Raw genomic sequence first — 22,177 nt, 5'->3', positions numbered from 1 at the left:
AATTGTCAAACGAAGGCCTCGAAGGAAAAGTATAATGCTTACCTGAATAGATTATACAAGTTCAAATTATGTCGATAACGAATTCTGCAGCTGGGATAACAGAGAGTAATGAGTTTTCCAACCAAGTTAGGAAGCTTTGGGAATCGAGGTAAGCTCACGCGGTTGAAAAATTTTCTGAAACTTTCTCATTGGGGATTCCAGTGCGGTCTCTCAAACTTGATAAATGTTCGTCAACAATACGCCTGTGTAAAAAGTAACTGGATACAGATGTGATTTCCAATGTTTGAGTTTATTTTATTACTTTCTCAATTTGTTCGAGTATGGTAAAATCCATTTCGGCAACGGTACCTTGAGATTGAATGTTACTTTAGAGTTCAAAGTCTAATGGATGAACACGGCTCTCTGAAATGTGGTATGAAATCATTTCCTTGGTCACGTCTCGTGAGGTATGATCGGAATATAAAACGGACCGTATAATTAGTACACGACTAAATTTCCAGCAGAAAATGTTTGGAGAAGTATCAGCAGTTTACTGAATAAATTTGATAGCTGAACACGTTTTTCAATATTTGTACATGCAATAACCATGTGGGTTTATGACTGCTTAAATCTTAACGTGTATGAAGAACATTAATTCCTTTTTTTATGGCAAAAAGATACATAATATCTGATGAACCGTATTGCGAGGGCATCTAATCTTTTCATTCAAAGATTATCCGCGTCTTTTTTTATCCGCACAATCACCGTCCTATCTTAACTTTAAGAATCCACAAAGAATCTTATTTTCCAAATACCGTATCGACAAATGCAAATCGGTTTAAAAAAATGACGAAACGTTGTATAATTTTTTTTACTTTATTTGCTCAAAAAACGACTTGGATAATGGCATTACCGATAATAGGACCAACTGTCTTCTTCTTCTTCGTTTCATCGGCTTCGCGTCATAGCTTTGACATCAGGGTCAATGTTACTGAAGGTTGGATTACAAAATATGCAGTATATAAGTCTCAAATCTGCAATTTGTAACATTTAAGTTTGCACGCAATTTCATAGTACAAACCGTTTCAAGGAAGAAGCTCCCACGAATACGATATTCAACCAACGATTTACATCCTGACGTAACAAAGTACAAATTTGACCAATATCATACAGGTTAGTGCGGATGATAATAAAGGAATAAATAGTGTCAAGTGAGACGTTAATTGACAAAACTATGCAACGTATAAAAAGTATTATAACGATGATATAAAGCACAAGCACTTTGGCTTGTTCGTGTACTATATACAAAAAATCCGATACTATTCACGTAATAAACGCACGCTGTTTAAAAGTCAAAATTGTATCCATTTCCGCTCACTTTCACGTGAGCGACCGAAGGGGCTGATGAATAAGCGACGCCGAGTAAGTTCTGAGTCTGCTGTTGTTGTTGCTGTTGTTGTTGTTGTTGTTCTCGCTGTTGCAGTTGTATTTGTTCGGGAATCTGGAAAAAGAGTTGATGTTAAAGTACGCAAGATTCGAGCTCTGGCGTAAAAACTTTTCCAAGTGTCAATTCAGCTGCGATTTGTTTAATAGTGCGAATTTAGTGTCAAAGGACTGAAGGAAGGATTTTTTTTTCTTTAAGTGACAATTTATAAGAAAATCTCTGATATTTCTGGGAAAAAAGTTCGAAACTAAGCTGGAGAGAAAGTTTCTATAAATTACTTTGAAAGCCTTTCCGTATTACTCAGACATTCTTCTTTCTATTTACGCAAGTTTTCAAACTCGTTTGAAATGTATCAAAAAATTTCTGAACTGTAGCTTTACTTCATCCATAAATGGTCGTGTTGCGTCATCAATCACCCACAAGTATCGATTCGGAACTTTGTTTCGTACACACGTTACCCTATTTTTTTGTTCAATGGATCGTGCTTCGTATAACCAATTTCAAATTGATATTATTATCGTTATAAATACAAGTTTGGTACAACTCCAGTAAAAATATGTACAATAATATTAAAAAATTGCGTTGCATTCAAATTAAAAATGTAGTAAGAATGAATTTCGTACAAGAACAGAGCAACGGCATAATTGGTTCGAAAAGTTGTTGAATTAAGACAAAAATCCACAGAGAAATTCAAAAACACGTTGTACCAAAGACCCCACGCGTTGTTTTTCCGAATAACTTTTTTATTTTCTACCGTGTTAAAGTTTCGCCAAAATTAAATTGCAGAGTATTTGATCAGCGATTGATTGCGAACTAGTCTAATTCGTTCCAAAAAATATGTTTCAGCCACATTAAATCGTGATAAGTCTTCCTCGCCGAAATGGCTTGCCATACCTGTTGTAATTGCTCAGAAGATTGAGCGGCCTGAGCCTGCGCTTGCGCCTGTCTAAACGCATGGATCTGTGCAAGTTGAGCTTGATAAGCCGTGGCGTCTGGCTGTGCTTGCGGTGCAGCTTGAGAATTCTGCAGCTGATGTTGTTGTTGTGCCTGCAAGTATTGTTGCTGAATCTGCTGCTGGTACTGTTGCTGGTATTGTTGCTGAAGGTAAGCGCGCAGGGCAGCCGCCTCGGATTGATCAGGAGCCGGTGCTCCTTGGTAAGCTACTTGCGTTCCGAGAGTAGGAGGATGACCTCCAGGTGCAGCCTGTACTCCGGACGAAGCGTACGCAGTTGTTATCGGGCCAGTTGGAAAGTAGCCTGGGAAAAGTTAATTGGCGGTGAAAAGTCAGGTCGGGTAAAGCGGACCAGGCGAAGACCTTGGAACTTCGTACCGAACGTGGTTTGAAACTTTTTCAGGTTTTCAAGTTACTTTTGAACGGAGTAGTACGTTCAACAACCGAAACATATTCGGAACAGTGTCTTTTCGCCATTTTATCGACAGAGCATGCAAAACGTGTTTAGTCAAGTTGTGATGATTCAATCGTTGAACTAAGCACGATGCAAGCTTCACTGTTCGGACGAATCAGATCAGATACAGAGATGATTGCATATAGTTTCTAACACTAACAGGCACTTTCATTGCCAATCTCATTTGTACTTGAAGCCTGACCGTAAGCAAACGTATAAATACTTGTCAAGTCAATAAATCATATTGTGGCACTATGAAATTTGAGAAAGGAATTGTACTACCCGTTGGATAAAGTAACCAAGATTGAAAAATGACAAGACTGGATAATCTTATTCTCCTCTGGTATATACCTAGCTTGGATAGGAAAAAGATAAATTTTTCGTTACCTAGTCCAGGGTTCCGGTAGGCCAAGGCTTGGGCCACATTGGGCAGCACTTTTTGGGCAAGTTGAGGATTGCCGATGCTGGAACTGAAGGCTTGATGTGAACTGGGCCCGTTGAAGGAGTACGAGGTCTGCGTGAGTCCGGGCCTTACGAAGCTAAAGGAGGCGTGTTGTCCCGAACCTCCAAGGACATTCGAGGCTCTGATGCCTTGTGGTACCGGAGGTTCCGCAGCGGTCGCCAAAACGCAGAACAGCCCAAGGGCGATTGCGTTTCTCTGCAGGAGGATGGAAATCAGTGGTCATTTTTACGAGTTAGCTTCGAAGTACGTGGAAAGTTGTGAAAATTGGAAAGTGCAGGAGTGCCGAGTGCCAAGAGTTGGCTTGTCGGTTCTTTTTCCCTTTGTTCGTACAGTTCGCATTGTTTGGCATTCTGCCGCTCATTTGCAAGCTTGTAGAGCTTTCGATTATTTTCAGGATTTACCGGATTTTTCACGTAAATTTTCAGGGATTATCGCCAGCCACAACTACCGTTGGCAACCTGTTCCACTGAATATTCATGCATTTCGACTAGCGGCGTGGAACGATCACGCACTACCGAGCCTTAATCATTCACCACGCTGAATCGTTTGTATATCGCCACTGGAAATCTACACGGTTTATAGCTTTCATGAACATCGCGCTAATCGCTTTCTCATGCGAGTTAATCGTCGAATTCAAGTTTCGAAATTTTTGCAAAGTCCAAGGGTTGCAAAGAATGCTAGGTCATTGTACCGTGCGCAAAAAGTAGACTCTGACGATAAGATTAATATGCCTGTAAGACATTCAATACGGAGTTATGCAGTCGGTATTCAAGAACATTTTGAATTGAAGGATGGACACTCGAAAAGTTCGCCATCTTCAACGGATCTTTTCATAACGGATTTCTCCGAGAACAATTAATTAATCATATTCCAAAGTACATGAGTACAATTAGGTTGAACTCATATCTTCTTATTCAAACAATGCGTTTATGTTAATTGTGTATGATTAATGTTGAATTAAACCCGACATGTTGAGTTGGGTAAGTTCAAGATCAAATGAGATGGGTCAAGACTGACTTGATGATCGTTACCATAATTGAAAATGAAATATACAATCTCCTTTGGATTCTTTGAGTGGGAATATTGAGAGGTTCACATCACATTTCCATTTCACTAATCAGTCAGATACCTCTGGGTAATAAAAACACTATTTAAGTGCTGCTACGGTTATCCAGTTCAACTGGATGAGATCCTGCTTTCACCAGAAGATGACTTCGCATGAGTATGTACACTCACGATTTATTGTTAACTTAAATCTGTGAAGATAATAATTTGGTTCCTTTTTTTTCAACACGGCCGATCAACTGCTAGTATGTCTCTGAAATAGGACGCTAGGTCTTTTCTTATAACCTGGGTACTTCAATAGTTTATTCTTTTCTTTTTCTTTAAATAAAATACGCCAAGATCTTTCTTCGAATTCTGAAACTGAGGTCAAAGAATTCGAATCGTTGTAATATTGTTCGTTCTGGTCAACGTGACGAAGTCACAGAACACTCCTATAGAATTACAAAGGCTTTGAATATATCGTGAAATGTCTGTGAAACACAGTTATACTTTGAGCGAACAAATCGCGTTGTGGGAAAAAATTTCTCAACTCACTCCAGTCCTTCAAAAAACGTTTCCATTTCAAGAGGTTCATTAACACTTTGCAAAGGCAAATACATCGCACCGCACATACGTGAATTATTGTATATGTATCAACCCTTCCAGTTGCACATTTTTGAACCCAATATTCTGACCTGAATTTTGTTACTCGGGGGGTTTTTGTGGTCGCTGAGCACGAATCTGAAGTCAAAATTTGATAATTTCTAAATCCAAGATGGCGGGTTCAATATTGCGGATGTAAAATCGAAAAAAACTATAAAAATTCGATGATTCTGGCAGGAACTTGTTACTCGGTGGTCCTTGGGATTGTACGAAGTAACAAGGACTATTCGAAGTTGTAAATAAACTGTGATGAGGCCGAGAAATGGAAATTTTTGAGGTGGAACGCTGAGCATTCCACTGTGACCGAAGGAGTTAATTCGATAAAAACGTGCTTAGCTCACCGTTAAATCCATGATTAAATTTGACCAGTGTCGATTTGAGCGATGCGTGTCTTCGAAGGTGCAACTGCGGTATGATCGGAATCGTTTGCTCGCAGGTAACCCTCCTGAGAGTTAAACCAGGACAACGATGTCGTGGGGAGTTATATACGTCGGAAGTGAGTCCGTCGAGACGTGATTGGCATAGTGCAGGTTACAAACGGTGATCAGAGAGGTTCACTTTCCCCGAGTAATACGACGCTGGAATCGCAATTGTCTTAGAAACTACACCGTGATTGTGCTCCTCGACTTACGTCCCTGGCGTCACGAGTCGACGAATTAACGAAGCGTTCGAAGTGGTTGCGGTAAATTATGACGGATTCCTCATTTTTCATCTCGCGGAAATACAGCGCCACTTCAACGATGTCGCTCATTTTCAATTCCCGTTCGGTATGAAACCGAATTTGCATACTTGATGCCACTCTGCACCAGTCGATCGGAAGGTAATGACTAATGACTCCAAAAAAACTGTCGCGGGGTAATTGAAATTCTGTATCGAACCTTGGGAGCTGCTGCCATTAATAACTCCTTCGATTCGACACGTTGTGTTATCTCTGTCCAGGTCAGGCAGGCGGAACTTGACTTTCATTGTCAATCGATCACGTACTGTCGAAGTACAGTTAAAATAAAATAAAATAAAATAAATAAATAAATGTGGGCGTAATGACCAAAATTCTGTTCTTTGCTACGAAATTTCTTGGTTAATATACATCCGACCGGACATTACTTTCACACAAACGAACAGTTTACGATTAGTTCATTTTACAGTGCGCAGAAGCCAAAATTTTCAGTAATGTCTGAGAAAAGGTTTGGGACCACAGTCCCATAGATTCTGTTGCAGTTGCGAAATCAGATCAACGGAATGAAATCATTTTGTACAGATTGAATAATGATTGTTGAGAAAATTATCGTTTGATTGTAATTTATGCTACATGAATTATTTGCCACATCAAGAAATGACAAAGAAACATGCCATAGCAAATTGACAGGCTGCTTCAATGGTATTAAACCACGAATAATGTAACATATTATTTTACAGTGGTAATCAATTAGTAGCTCTCGTTATTTCGTAAATTTTACTAATCTTTATCCTCTGAATAGATTTAGTGTATTTTATGAAGAAATTTAATTGAATCTACCAGAGGGTATTCAATATTTTGATGATACAATGAAGAAAAAGTATTATTTCATTAAATTAACCAAGTTAAAATCGAGATTGTGTATTTATAAGTATATTTTATTCAATTGAATTTTTTTCGTGATTTTGAAACAAATATTTCACGAATATTGATATTTACAAAAAAATATTGTGTTCCCAAGAGAAAATTTTCCACACAATGTGGCTATAAATTGATTTTTTAAAAAAAGCAAAGTGTTTCCTCTGATCGTGTATTAGGATTTGGGCCACTGAGTCCTTTCATCGAATACGTTGGAAATTCGCGTGAATTTCTACATCGCGATGGCGGTAACCTCATTTTACTTTATTTTCTATGGTTTCTCGATCAATACACGACATTATGATCGGTTAAACCGAAGGGAAATATAGTATCGATCACCCCTTCCAGAACACTCCGGTGTTGCAGGCTTGGGTTGTTTATTTATTTACTTTTCCCTCTGTTTTTCCATTCTCAACTTCCGTAATGGTCATGACGTTTATGAAACATACGCTTGAACGATGAATTATTCTGTACCGGTGTCGCCACTTCCACCCAACTTCTCCGATTTTTTTTTATTTACTCATCAAATGTACTGATTCATGCCGCGCACACCAACGCGATGGCTCTTGCCTCTTATTTCAGATTTGCGATTCAAATTTCAACGCTTCGTGCTGTGCCGTAGCCACTGATTGCGGAGATTCCGCGGTGAACTTAAATTTCATTAAATGCACCCTGCTGAAACGTTGATTAACTGTCAAGTCTTCTGACTCGTTATCCCACCAAAGAATTCTCTAAAAATCTAGCTCAACGATGTTCCAGCATCAACCCTGCTGCAATGAAGAAAAGCTCGAACATTGCTCGTTGACATTAAATGATAAACGTCGTGTAGTTTCACAAAACAAGTATCATTTCACCTGTTTGGATCTTACGCGTTCGTAAAGTTTCGAAGTGTTGGTTCAATCAATATCAGAAATTAGCGTTCTTCAAGGATTTGCGATAATCAGGGACTCAGCCAATGTAACTGCTTTTTTGTTAGAACGTCCAGTTTTCCACCGAATGACATTGCCTTTTTAAACACTGCACCTGTTCCTTAGGTACTGTTGGTGACGCATACCAATACATAGACAGAAAACGACAGCCGTAACTAGTGCTTTATGATCCATAATTTCGTAATCGACCATTGCCACAGACCATTATTGCCCCATGTGATTATTAAGTTATAATCCGACGTTTAACGCGATCTCAACCTGAGAATGTGTAAGAAATTAAGAAGTGTACTCAATGGCACTACAGTTTGGACGAGCATTACTTGAAACCATATGTAATAACAGAGAGGTATGGTAAGGCGAGGGGGTGTACGATCGCTATAGATCAGCTAGAGAGTAGCAAAGGGACGGAATGTATTAAATACTACGATGTGTGTGCGAATGAATCCAAGTACGCTAATCTCACGCACGCTACGCCGAGTGGTCAACGAGACGATACAGTCTCAAAAGTTCTCAAAATCCCCGCGAGAGCAAGTGAGAGGAGAATATGGAGCAGAATCCAAAACCAGATCAGTAGAAGTCGAAACATGGAAGAGACAACACGTGAGTCTTGTTTACAGTAGCTCGTTATGTGTGCGAGAGTGATACGGTGAACTGTGCGAACATGGGGCTATCAACTCGACGAATCGAGGCTCATAATGATCGATTTTATTATTAAATGACGTTGGAACGTGTTTCTAATGTTACCTGTGGTCGAGTAATTAGATGCGAAAGCAGAACTGGGTAGAGCCGGTTAGAGATTTTTGCGCTGGCCTTCCCGGGGCCTCATGATTCAGGTTTTGACCCGGGGTGGTTGACATGTTGGGAAACCAAGGTGGTTATTACAGTCCGCGGATCAAGAACACTTGAAAATAAATAACAAATCACACAAAATTTGTGTAGCTAAGCTACCTCGGGGTGGTTTCCGTGTCGGGAAACCGGCGCTGCTTGCAGTCCCCGGTTAAAATAATACAGGTACTGACCGATGATTTCGGGTGAGATGGTGCCTGTACGCGTCGTCTTGGGGCCTACTCAGGTTCTGCTCGCGACGAGACCCGTGTTGAACGGATAACCGCTAAAAAGTTACCCAGGTTGACACAAGCGTTGAATAACGACTGATTGAATGAACGTAAAGCCTGTCCAATAAACCCTGAAGTACGGTTTCACATCTGGTGGCTATATTATGAATCGTTAAATCGACCCCGAGCCCACTATTATTGTTTCGAGTCTATCGAGAAGGGTGACTGTGAGACCTATAGCTAGTATAAAAAGAACTTTGGGTACTTCTAGTACCCGGCTGTGAGGTCTGTCACTAACAGGTAACTTTTTACCCTTTACCTGTATAGGATAAACAAGGGAATCTTAGCCCTTCAAGATAAAAGCGTGTTACAGATAGATGAATTCCTTTGCTGCTACGCCCACCACCATTATTGTAATCTCAGTCTTTCTCCAGACGTTAACTTGAGAGAACCCATTTTCTCTGATATACGATTTTCCCCGAATTTTCTGTCTTTCGCTGCATTTGCGAAGCCCCTTTATATTCTTGTAACGCAAAGTTACAGTACCGAGGAATAGAATGGGATTCGTAAACCTAATACTGGAATGGGATGGGATTAGCTATCTTCGTCTGCGACAGACAAGGATTACGTGCTCTGCGGTAGTCAATTGGTCCAATCATCAACATCCCGTGCAAGCGAGGATTCTCTTCATCGGTATTTTAAACGTTTGAAAAATCTGAGCTAATTCCCTCCGTCGTTCGAATAATTATTCAAGCGGAATACAAATCTCCCATTCAGCGGAGTTTGTGTTTGAAATTGTTTTATCGCCTCCACCTACTGATCCCATCCGTCTCGTTATTTCTTCGTTACACTGGTTAGTCAGTCGCTGAATTACGTCTGTTCGTTTCTTTTACCCTCAAATATCACGTTGACTTTTTCCATTCATAGCGAATGCTGTGTATGATCCTTATGTAGCAACTATAGATATTGAAATAGCTAGGAGTCAGCTTCTTTTTTGCCTTCGGTTCACCAGGGTGTCGATGGCTTTGTATTTTTTCCGTATAAAGTGCCGCGGCAAGTGTTTTTATCAACTCTGTGCAACTGACGGGAAGTATAAGAACTTTGAAATGGATGTAGAAACGTTACCCTTAGAAGTCGATACTGTAATTTCTTCACAACCTGTCAACGTTGGGCGGAGGAGATTTATCAAAATCCTTTTTTTTAGATAGCTATTTACCGACGTGAAGTTTAAACATCGTACAAGCAATAAATACGCGCATTATTTGTTGAATGAACGTCATTTCGTAGAATTGATTCAACCCTTCAATAGTAACGGCCTCCCATTGCCGTAACAAAACTGACATGTCGAATGTTTTCATCGACTCGAAAAATCCTGTCAAGGTTGGTTAGATTTAAGAGTCGAGAAAATTTTCCTCTCACGTGAATAAACTTTTGTAGGTGAGGTAAGAATTAATAAAAAACAAAAAAAACAAAACTTAAAAACTCAATTATCTCTTCGATTATCTTGAAAGTGAATTGACGTTCGGCCACTTGGCGATGTTCTCGAAACGAACCGTTAAACAAACGGGTCTGGTTTTATTTACGGCTGAAGAGAGTCAGGCGAGTGCGTGACTATTGTGTTTTCATCCGGCGCGAAGGGGTGAGAAAAATTTCCATCGATAAATACCGGGATGAATGGTCGTTACGTCCACGTGTATTCATGCGGTGCGAAATGCTGCTCGGTTTGTAGTCTCGATGACAATTCCCGTCTCCAGGATTATGAACCATTTATCATTGGTGTAAAACACTGCCAGCACTCAGGGGTCCTGGAATGGATGGCTGTCGGTGAATAACCAGCCGCGTATAATGTATGCGCATGAATATCGGCCTTAAACACCGTAACGTGGGAAAATATTTACATATTATTTTTTTTTTTTCGTCGTACCTATTTTTCGGCAGCAGCTTTATTACATTGTCGCGCAAAAAGTGAGGAATTTGTGGGTATTCTGAAAACGATAGGGTGTAAATACGTTATACGTGTAGAGAACTTTTATCGTGTGAAAAAAAGTAACTTTTTAAAAATGAATTCGAGAACACGGATATCAAAACACCGATAGAAATTGAGTATTTTATATAATTTTGGAACTTCTATTTTTTATTCCTTTTATTTATCCACCATCAATTGAATTAGTCTTTTCATTTTGCAGTATAACCTACGCGTCGCAGGACTAACAAACCCAGCCTGTTGGTCTAAACACACATATAAATAAATAAGAAAAAACACACGTAGGTATAAATGAAAAGATAAAACGATGGGCGAAAATGTGATTAAAAATGATACATAACAAAGGTGATAGTTTATCTTATAGAATTGAGAGATCTGACCGTTTGCTTAGATTGCGAGGAGAAAATTGTCAGTGAAATAAAATAAAACGAGCTAGGCTTTCAACGAGGTGTATATATACAATACGGTGAAGATATTTAACAACGGATAAAACGTTGCGAGTGAGGTTTTTTCTTTTTCTCCGTACTATGCTCAGCTTAAAATTTTTACCTGATCAGGATTTGCGCTTCAACTCACTGACTTCAAACACGTCTTATCCTTTCGAAGTACGTAGATCTACCGAGCCTTTGCTCTCGTCTCTCCTTCCCTCTCTGTCTCTCATCCTATTTCAAAATATAAATCGTCACAAACTACATCTAATTTGACTTGATTTTTATAAATTTTATCACGCACGGTCGTAATTAAAAGTCGATGAGTACCCTAAACGACATCTGGAACACAAGTCACTTTTCATTAACATCATGTATCAGGCTTTAGTGTTCGACAAACACTTTTAGTCTGGCAAATAAATTCGGGTGCTCGGTCAGCCAAGTTGATATTCTAATTGCTCTCCTCGTCGCAAACGAACTTACGTATTTGACCGAATTAATCGATTGACTAACTGCCACTCGCCTCTCGAGCTCCAATCAATTATCCACGACCTCTTACTTCTCTAACGTATATACCGCATTCCGGGGAAAAATCACCGGTGTATTCGTACCACGGATTTCACTGACGTTGGAACACTTTTCAATTTGTTTGCCTCTAACGTCAGGGGGTTGAGTGATTTTGTTCCAAAGACGTTGCAGACAGTGTTTAATACGGCTACTCGAGACATCGGTTTATCTCTTGAATTACACCAGCTGAGTTTTCCTGCAGGTAATACTTTTGCGTCGTTGAGTCCATATTCACCCCTTCATCCACCTGTTTTACCTACTTTTCGCAAGCATCTATTGATCCCCTTGTGAAGTTACGTCGCATTGGGATTACGCTTGGCAAAAATCCCACGGTTATCTTTACCAATGTGGAGAACTTTACTCTGGAAGCACTCAAACGTCAGCAAAAAAACAAAAAAAAAAAAAAAAAAAAAAAACGTTAACATATTCAACACTGAAACCTACCGTGGAGGGAATAGAATGCACAAGATATCTCATCACCTCGTAATAGGAAGATCGATCTCTAACCCTAAACTCTGGGACTTGGGATCCCAACAATCTCTGATGATTCGTCAAACCTCCCAGCAAAGTTATTCGAGTAGTGCCTACTCATAGTGGTGGCCATTTTCGGAAGTGGCGATGCTTCGATATTGATTTCTCATATTTCTACGTAACGCACATTTCTCTACTCGTATAGCGACCAATCATTGGCAATACAGAATTATTGGTAGAGTTTTTTGTTCTCTTCACCTTTAGCCATCTGCAATATTTCCGAAGAGATTAAATATCTTCCAGTGAAATTTACAGGAATCGTATGGTGTTCTGGATCTTACCGCAGGTATAAAGAACCTCGCAACAACCTCACGGAAATTGGATTTCAGTGAAATCGTCTGGATTTTTATACGTTGTAGATCTAGGCATTCGGAAAAAAAGTCTCCATGGGCACGATCCTGAGCCATGAATAGTTTGGGCGTTAGAAAAATATTCATTCTATATCCAGAATTCCTTTGTGCAAGAAAAATTGACAAAAAAAATTATCATTTCTAACAAGTAAAAGTTAGGTACGTAACCGGATATGGCCACTTTTAGTCTATGGACTCATCTCCTCCGCCAACCTCAATGACCTTACATGATGTAGATGACGTTACCTGGCAGGAATTGGTGCAAATAGGTGTTTTCAAATCCGTCGAAACTCCAGATTGTTCTCATATTAGAAAGTTTCTGGAGTGAATACTCGTTCATTAAAACCATGCGAATCGCGCCTCTGGGACAATTAAATCCTTCGGGAAATTTGGTCGTCTAGAGTTTAGCATGCGGAAAACGATGAAATTCCATGTAATACTTATTCTGAAGTTAATTTGATAATCTGGCGTATTTGCCGGTTTCCCATTCATCTCCTTTTTCCTCTGATCACATTTATGATCACAAGTATTTCCTTCGGCTGTATATTTTTCATCAACCTACTTGTTTCGTCTACTTTACTCTCGAGGCTCCGAATTTCCGGAGATATTCACCTCATCTTCACCTACAACTCGCGAATTGTTTCAGGGAAGCCGAGCGGCGTTTAATCGGACCAATTTTAAGAGTCTTATTGAAAAGCCTGCAAGATCTTACTGAAAGCCTTTGGCTCACGATCATTAGAATCTTTCGAATTTTAATGAAGGCTATTCTACCACCGCTTAACGATGTCGGCTGCTTCGTATAAATTTCTGCATTTTGTCTACCCCTGTAATTAATCTGAGACGTCGATCTGGGATAATTATCGATAAATTTATCGATCGTCTGATCAGTTATTACAGGATGTCCCCGATTTTATCATTACAGAACCGAAATAAGTCGGAACGTCACATAAAGAAGAAAAAAAAAAAAAAAAAAATACACTTTGCGAAGGTCATAAAAAACTTTTCGGATTTTACGTCTAAATAAAGTTGACACATTAAAAGAGGAAACAACTTGCGTCAGAGATTTGTTTTCACCACATCGATTTTTTCGAAAGTCATTTATCTTTGTGGAATTGTGTTATAATGCATAATTGTTGCACGTTTAAAATAATGAAATTTATCGCGAATTTCCGTGAAGTTTTCTAATATCACCGTCAAATGTCACTTGGAAATTGCGAAATGTTTTCCAGGAAGCATCTTTTTGCACTATCTCATTTCCCCGAGAGCTAATTAGGTGTTTAAATGAATATCATACGACGCGTATTGTTTGTCCGAATAAGCGAGACTTCATAAGCAGCTTGCATTAACGTTGCCGCGTCAGAACTTGGAAATTTCAACGGCCTGTTTAACGACGGAAAGTTTAGGCCCGTCATAAACGACGTCTTGGCGAGAATACAACCCCTTCTTTGGCAGGTTCGCGTCTCGAAGGAAACAAACGGCGGTGAAAAAAAAAAAAAAAAAATGGTGTCATTTATCTTTCAACATACAGAGTTCGGCTATTTGTATGATTCTAATAAAGTGTTAAATGAGGATTTTACATGTGAATAAATCAACCAATTCAGCCATTTTTAATACGTCTTCAAAATATTTGTAAAAAACTGCCAGGAATTAATTCACCATATTGTTTGTTTAACCGGCAATTTTCCACGGTGTAATTTTAACCTGACCCTTCTCTCTGCTCTGATGGATTAGCGATAATCTCGGATCTCTTTGCATGCCCGCGTATAAAATCCGATGCGCGGTAAACGAGTTTAATATAACTACAATATGACGAGGGTTGAATAAAATGGGAAAAGTTTCACCATCACTCACGAACGAAACTAAATCAATTACTGTTCAAGGTTTTATGTTCGTATTTTCAGCTCGATAAGTCTTAAATTCGGACAAATTTTTTACTCAAATTCAACGAGACAACATCTTTCAATTTGGCTGCAATATCAATATTTCGTAAACAGTATTCGGAATGTATGATAAAACAGAGCTTTTATGATACGAGTTGCGGGTTTTCAAGTCTTGAATTCAAAGAAAATTTCGATTCCATTGGCTTTTTACGGGGCTCAAGGATTTAAATCGAAAATGGTTAACGGTAGATTTGGAAATAATCATTCGACGATTGATGATCATGTTGGAAATCATTTTTTTTTCACCTAATTTTTTCATTGTATTCATGCGTCCAGCGGTAGACCGGATCAAACGTAAACACATTATCTTCCGTGACGCAGCACGAAAATTTGCTTGCCGGAAACTACGCTAGGCATTATTTTCCCGCTTCGTTGCCTCTGCCGATCCTTTGTTTGGGTATAAAATAAAAGTGTCCATATTTATTGCAAAGAAACGGGTCGGAACTTTGTCTTCTCTGCCGTTCAAGAGATACTCGTATAAATTGGCTCTGAAATAAAAAATTCATCCATCACTGTTCGCTAAAACAGGAAAAATTGTAAGAGTTTGTGGTTTTCATTGTGCAATACGGTGAAAAAAATGATTATTTCATTTGTAATCGACGAAATAATACAATGAGGATAAAATCAAGATACACTTGATCCAGAAACTCGGTTAATTATACACTGTGTGACGTTTTTTCTACATTGTAAGCGAAAAATCCTCGAGCTACAAAAGTAGCTTTGAAAGTGATTTAATAATAGCATATAAGTGGAAGATTTCTGGAGAATTGGAAAAGCTGAACGTCTGAACACGATAAACAGAATCCAAAATATCGTCAATACCAAAAAATTCTCACGGAAGCATTCAAGGATAACGCCAAAACAATCTTCGCTGTGGTTGGAATATCGTCCCTTAAAATTGTTTCCAAAAAAGTGTGAAAATTATAGTCACAGATACGCGTATTTAATTTTAGTTTGCTATTTTTCAATTAGTTTTATTCGCAGCTTACATTGAAACTTCAGAATTTTACAATCAAATGATAAGCATGAAAAATTGCCGGGTTCCGCTTAATTTGAACTTCCGATTCTACCGGAAATGAATCTATTAGCAATATTTTAACGACGAATATGTACTTTTTTCTCTTTATTAATTTTTCTAAGTAAACCGTTATGGTTTTCCCAGTTGATACATTCAGGTTTAAAAAAGTATAACCTTTTTGTTTATCGAAAGATATAAAAAAAAATTTCTCTTCAAAACTTTTTCATTTCGCTGCCAAGTCCGATCGGTTTCAGATTTTTCACTCGCTCATTTTCGAGAACTCTTGCCTTTTAATCGCGATGAAAAGTATCGCGAAAAACGTGTAGACGTTATCGAATTTTTTCACCTAAAATATGATAACAATGAAGAATAATATTTTTGTCTATTTTTGCGTTACACCTTATTATTGTTACGTTGTTTGAATTACTTAAATTTAAAAAACGTTCCGAAAATAATAATCGTGGCCAGAATAAAAGAGGGATTCTCACCTCGATTTCTTCGTTGTCAATACCACGAGCCTGACACTCAATTTCGCCCAATATTTTTTCACCCTCTCTACCGAAAACAGCCGCGCAGCGGGCAAATCTAATTTCACCGTTTTACACAAGCCCTTGATATTTAATTTTCTCTACCGAGCGTCGAATGGGCTGCTAAAATGATCAGTTGATTTTCTATTCACCCTTGTGAAATTGTCGGTATTGATCTTTGAGTGATCCGGTTCGCGGACTGCGGTTATCATCGCGATTTCAAAATTTCCACAACACCCAGGCACCGTGTTTAGAAATTTTGCTTCGTTCAACGTTGATTGTAAATATAAAAATGTATTATCTTGTTACTAACAATCCAGCAAGCCGTTTTTTACCGGTACTTTTTTTTACGGTTTTTAAAAAATAAAAATTGCGAAACTGATTAATCTAATTGGAATATAGTCATGCCGTTGTGAATCTAATATGCGAAACGGTTGATTAAAGAGGTTTTAGATTTTGGGTGGAGGTCGGAATCCTGAAGGACCAAAAAGTCGAGTGATCGAAAAGCCGAAATTTTCGATGTAAGAATTTTAAAACAATGAACGAAGTTGGGATTTTCGATAAGTCACCCAGTTCAGTAATACGAATAACTGTTTTCTCGAAAGTTCATTTCACCGAACGCTCTCTTCTCCGAAAAAGTATTTTCAGAACAGTCGGTGTTCCGAATGACCGAAGCACAGAATGCGGAGGTACAGAATAATGAAAGTTTCGAAATTAAAAATTGAGAACGGCTAATACTTCGACAAACCGCAAAACCGAAAAAATTAGTTTTCCACGATTAGTTTTGGTCATTAGCAACGAAAAAAGAAAAAAAAAATGTCGGTATAAATTTATTTACACATTATTGTGCTTCAATTTTTATTTTGCCGCAAGTCATCTTTTCGTATTTATGGTCTTTCTACGTTTCGAACTGTCGGTTGTTCGACTTTCGAGATTTCGTGCCGTCGACGGTTTGGTCTTTCGCATTTTTGTACCCAACCCCAGATTTTCAGGGTATATCGGATTACCATCCAAGATGAAACCCTCTCATTTTGGACCCGACCCGACTTCCGGTTACACCGGAAGTGACTCATAGGAACGGGAGCTTCTCATCTTGCTTGAAAACCGAGAATGCCCTGAAAATGTCAGAACTCTAATCACCGCCATTTCCGGGATAGGTAATCGAGTTTTTGTGACGGACAGTGCGACAGAACGACGAACCCTAACTTCCCGAACAGCCTGATTTTTGGTCTCCAGAGTGCGCGAAAGGTGAACGTGTGTTAAAATTAACGCTACCAACTTTTCGCTTGAATTTAACACTTTTCCGTATTTTAAAGTCCTTAAAGATTACAAAAAGACAGTTCCATAGTAAGTCTACATTGATTTTTGTTTCGTCAAGTAGCGAAGATCAATTGTCAGCTGAGCAAATTATGTGTTGAAACGGATGTTGAAGTAAGTTATATAAATTTCTTTCAGAATTTCATTTGAATTATTTAAATTGGACAATACAAGACAGAAATGGCACTGTGAATATAGCGGTAATATTTGAGTAAAATTTATTTGTAAGAGCATCATAAATGGTACACGTGTATGTGTTTAAAAATTTTTATATTTACACGTTTCTCCAACAGTTGTCGTCCTCAATCTTCCATGTAAAAATAACCTGTCGTAAATAAACCAAGAGAAGAGTACCAAAAACTAAAATAATCCAAAACAAAAATAGCACATGAGAAAAATAACCCAAACGCAAAAACAACCCAAAGGAAATAACCAAAGCCAAAAATAACTTGAACAAAAATTAACTCACGAGATAAATAACCCAAAGAAAATAACCAAAGACAAAAATAACCAAAAAGCAAATAACCGAAGACCAAAACAACTCAAACAAAAATAACCCATGTGAAAAATAACCCAAGACAAGAATAATCCATGACAGAAACAACCCAGAAGAAATCGACAAGAGAGAAGAAATTGACAAAATATTTAACAAAATGAAACGAAATTAACTTTCACATGTGTTATTTTTCATACGGGATATTTTTTTTCGCGTTATTATTTTTGGGTCACTTGGCCCTCGTACCTTTTCCAGCCCTTTGTCTCCTCTCTACTAATACGGCACATCTCGCTAATCTGTAACGCAGACGCAATAACTAGCGCTTGCAATATTCGAAGCGACGTTGCAGTAGCTAACGCTGTTGTAGGACTAGCCGTGTTAATAGCGGCTGCGTTAATTGACTAATGAAATTCCACGGTTATATTAACGTCGCATGTACAGGGCGTTACGGCGAAATGCCCAACTATGAATTGATTACCCGGCACCGTTCGTTGATCAAATGGGAACGTTAATACAAGTCGCGAATTCACGTCACATAGTTGCAACCACAGAGGTAAAAGTTTACGTATTACAGGTAAAGAGGTTAGCAAGTAAACTTGTTACACCCCACGCGAATTCCACACACGGACGGCAAGTTCATCCCCCCCCCCCTACAAAGTTTCCTAAACTCTAAGCGTCGTAAAAGGTCTAAAAGGGTGTATTCGAATCGACTCGGGGACTGACAACAGCGGGGACAGAAGTTGTTACAGCAACTATGGGACCCTAGGCAAGTACGGTTCCAGCTTTGTAGCTGCTTTGGCATTGAATTGGCTCAGTAAAGTTTATTCCGTTGCCCTAGGTCTCGGTGTTACGGAGTAGAACCCACGGCCATAAAACAAGCCCCGTTTACCTAATTTCGAAACCTTCTCTTCGTCGAATATGCCGTACAATATCGGGCGTTTGCGAAGGTGGGTTAGGTACTGCAGGTGAAAAAGTAAGCATAAAAACGGTGAACTTCTTTTTTTTTTTTTTTTTTTTTTTTTTTTTTACAAACACTGAGAAAATATAATTTTAGAATAATTTTTACATCATCTAAAGCAGAGAGAACTCGGACCGAGGTGGTGTTCAATCTGTGTATCGTTTAACAAGCGATTTTGCAATTACTTCAATGATTTCATACGATTTCAAGTGAGTTCGCAGTGATTACAACTGATTTCATGTAATTGTATGCGATTTTAAAGTCACTGCATTCCAGATTTCATACGATTTCATGCGATTTCACACGGTTTCAAGGGATCTCATACTATTTCATGGGATTTCAAGTGAATTCATAGCGATTACAACTGATTTCAAGTTATTTCATGTGGTTTTATGCAATTTTAAGCGTGATTATACGTGATTTCAACTCATTTCAAGAGTTTTTAAAGCGACTGTCTTTCAAAGTAGTTTGCGATTTCAACAAGTGAATAGCTCCGCTGTTCAGACATTCGTTAAAATTTTCCGTTATCATTTTCTAACACCTAAGGTCTTATAGGACAGGTATCGATTTTGGTCGAGTATAACTTTTGCTTATTTCACTAAATATTTACGTCTTCAGACCTCTGGTATTCGAAAAACAGATGTCTATAAAAATGTTGGTCTATCACGACAAAATCCCACAATGATCTCGGAAACGATTGGATATAAGAATCTGATATTTATACGCCTTTGCATTCAAAGAATGGGTATGAAAAATTGCCTCGTCGTGTTTATTGGAATATACGCTTGGATGAAAAATAAAAATTTTGACTAACTTTGGCTGTTATCGGTTTGTTATTTTTCACTGTCAAAAAGAGAGAGAGTCGATGAAACTTCGCCAGACTAATTTTTCATTCGTAATTACGTTCGAACGAATTTTATTTGAATTCCGTATTGATCTCAGAGGTAATTAATTAGCGAATAAAATTAAGGAGAAAGAAGAAGATTCAGGCTTCAAACGATGAAAGACGATATTATTACCTATTCGTTTATTCGTTTCATTTTTACATGAAGTTTTTACATCGAGCACATGAAACACGGCTTATCCTATAACTGTCAAGAGTATATTGGCCGATTTCAGATTTATAAGAAAGATACGGGATCGAGTTTCCAAAATTGTCTGTTCTTTTTACGGAGTAGTATGACGGAGATATCTAATACTAATACAAGTAGTGTAGATACTTTTACAAGCAACATAACATCAATAATAACTTCGATACAATTTTCTCTTTGAATATTTCAAATCCTACTAGATATGAAAGTAATGAGAAATTTCATGAAACCTCTACAATGAAATACGCGATCTTGAAATAAAATGAAAAAGCAACAGCGTTACAGATTGCAAAATTCAAGAGCATATAATCGTCTCAATTTCTTACCGTAAAATTAAGTTATTCTGCATTTAAGTTGACCAAGAAACAGGTTGGGCTATAATTACCAAGTATACATGAAAAATATTTATTACACCCTTATACTTCTCCCGAAATGAATATTTATCCAGTAAACATAGAAAAGTATATTTACACTACTTGGCGAGGTATTTACTTCCTGTTTTAGCAAAATACAAAAATATATTGTAACAAAAATAGACTGGCCCGCTTTTTAAAGTTTCACCGCAGACTAATTGCAGATGATTGAGACCATGCTTATGATTTTGACAAAGTTTTGTAATATCGGCTTGTATTCACATCATTTTTAGAAATAAAATGAAAAAATTACTCTTGCTGCATTCGTATATTTATATAAATTTACTCCAACTTATGGACATCTCAATACAGTATAATGAATAAACTTCTGCGTAAAAAATTTCCCGTTTTATTCTAGATTTTGACAAATTCTACGAGAATTTTTCACGTATGCCTCAATTACTATGTTCATTATGTAAGACAGAATCGTATACTTAGCGCTCATATATTTGTTTTTCTAAGTGAACTTCTATATTCTTTCTAATACAAATTTTAAATATTTGTTTCAATCTAAAGAACAGTTTATTAAAAAATATCACTTGTCACTCTTTCTCCTCATCAACCCTTTCATACCCGTGTATCGTTATTATCTTATCCTAATACAAATTGCTTTTCTCCCGTTTTTGATATCTTGTTCATAGACAAAAGAAACCAAAAGACAACGGAATAAGAAACGTCTGACAGTTTTTCGTAGCAAAAATTACTGTACAAATTGAAATAACTGAACCAAAAGGAAGATGTTTTAAATAATTGTTATTAAAATATCAGTTTTTGAAAATTACCACTTTTCCTTATAATCTCATTACTAACAAGATACTTTCCGAGGATGAAGCGTTTCGTGAATAAAAGGGTCGAAGCATTGACATTCACCAAATTATACTCGTATAATGTAAGCATTATCAATGACACATTTTTTTTCTTTCTTCAATATCTGCTGACTTTAATGTCGTCCTATTATATTCGTACATGTAATACGATAATGCACAAATATTTGACAAATAGTAGACAATAAGCAATAAATTCTTACAGACATTCGGTTAAATATTTCTTGAATGCGTGTACTATTATTTACGTATGCATACGTTTAACGTTTATATACGCGCATATAATTCTTTCGTATTAAATAATATCATTTCTCGTACAAACATACCGGGACAATCTCTTGAAACTTGAAAATCAACCGCGCATGCGCCAAATAATTAAATCTCGTTGGTCGGCGAAATTCTTCCCGCAGCGATATTCTTGTCTGCGATGCAGGAGGGCCAACCTACGCAAAATATGTCCGTTTGAATTTTCAAAGAGCATAAGCATTAAATTCCGACCGTTCTACGAAGAATCAACTTTCCAACCCAATAACAAATGCGTCCCAAACCTTTCCGAGTCGCCGCCTCAATTATTTGAGATTCTAACCTCGAAAATTCCTATCGACTACATCGCTGGCAGAAACAGTTTGATAGCTGAAACTCGGGATGGCCAGCCTGCGCGAACAGCCGATAAAACTCGCGCATGCGCGGTTGATTTTCAAGTTTCAAGAGATTGTCCCGGTATAGATACACACAGTTAACGATATCAAATTAAATCCTAGCTCGTTTGCTACGTGTGGATAACTTTAATAGATGTCACAATATTGTCTTTCAACGATCTTTTGGTCATTTTACAGACTCATTTTATACCGTTACGTAATATTATATAATACATACAATAATTCAATACTTATTGTTTTTGTAAACACCATATATTATGAACTATTGAAAAAATCCGTATAACAGTATAGCAATATTAACAGTGATATAGTGATTACATCGATGATATATTGTGCAGTTGAGTAAACTCGACGTCACTTCACTTCCTTTGAATATTTATTATACAGAATTTATTACGTCTAACAGCTAACACGTGCAAAATATGATATCACACTCTTAAAACTTTATGTATTCGTTTTTTCCCATGCCTTAACGTCGCGAACGGATTTTCTAAGCG

At 37.8% G+C, this 22,177-nt stretch overlaps 1 protein-coding gene across 1 annotated transcript; it reads right to left on the bottom strand.

Moving 5' to 3' along the window:
- Positions 1-1,063: 1,063 nt before the first annotated feature.
- On the bottom strand, positions 1,064-5,439 carry LOC124304532 (ras-interacting protein RIP3-like). The gene is made up of 4 exons (XM_046762903.1): positions 5,341-5,439; positions 3,217-3,487; positions 2,318-2,679; positions 1,064-1,480 (listed from the first exon to the last, which is right to left on the bottom strand). Exons 1-4 carry the CDS (start codon positions 5,350-5,352, stop codon positions 1,325-1,327), a joined length of 801 nt encoding a protein of 266 aa, XP_046618859.1. The 5' UTR covers positions 5,353-5,439; the 3' UTR covers positions 1,064-1,324.
- Between the last annotated feature and the right edge of the window lie 16,738 nt (positions 5,440-22,177).

Source organism: Neodiprion virginianus, chromosome 5 (assembly GCF_021901495.1).
Source record: "Neodiprion virginianus isolate iyNeoVirg1 chromosome 5, iyNeoVirg1.1, whole genome shotgun sequence".
In the NCBI taxonomy this organism is placed as follows: Eukaryota; Metazoa; Arthropoda; class Insecta; order Hymenoptera; family Diprionidae; genus Neodiprion; species Neodiprion virginianus.
Note: the sequence above shows the minus strand (reverse complement) of the source record. Positions and strands in the feature narration are given on the sequence as shown.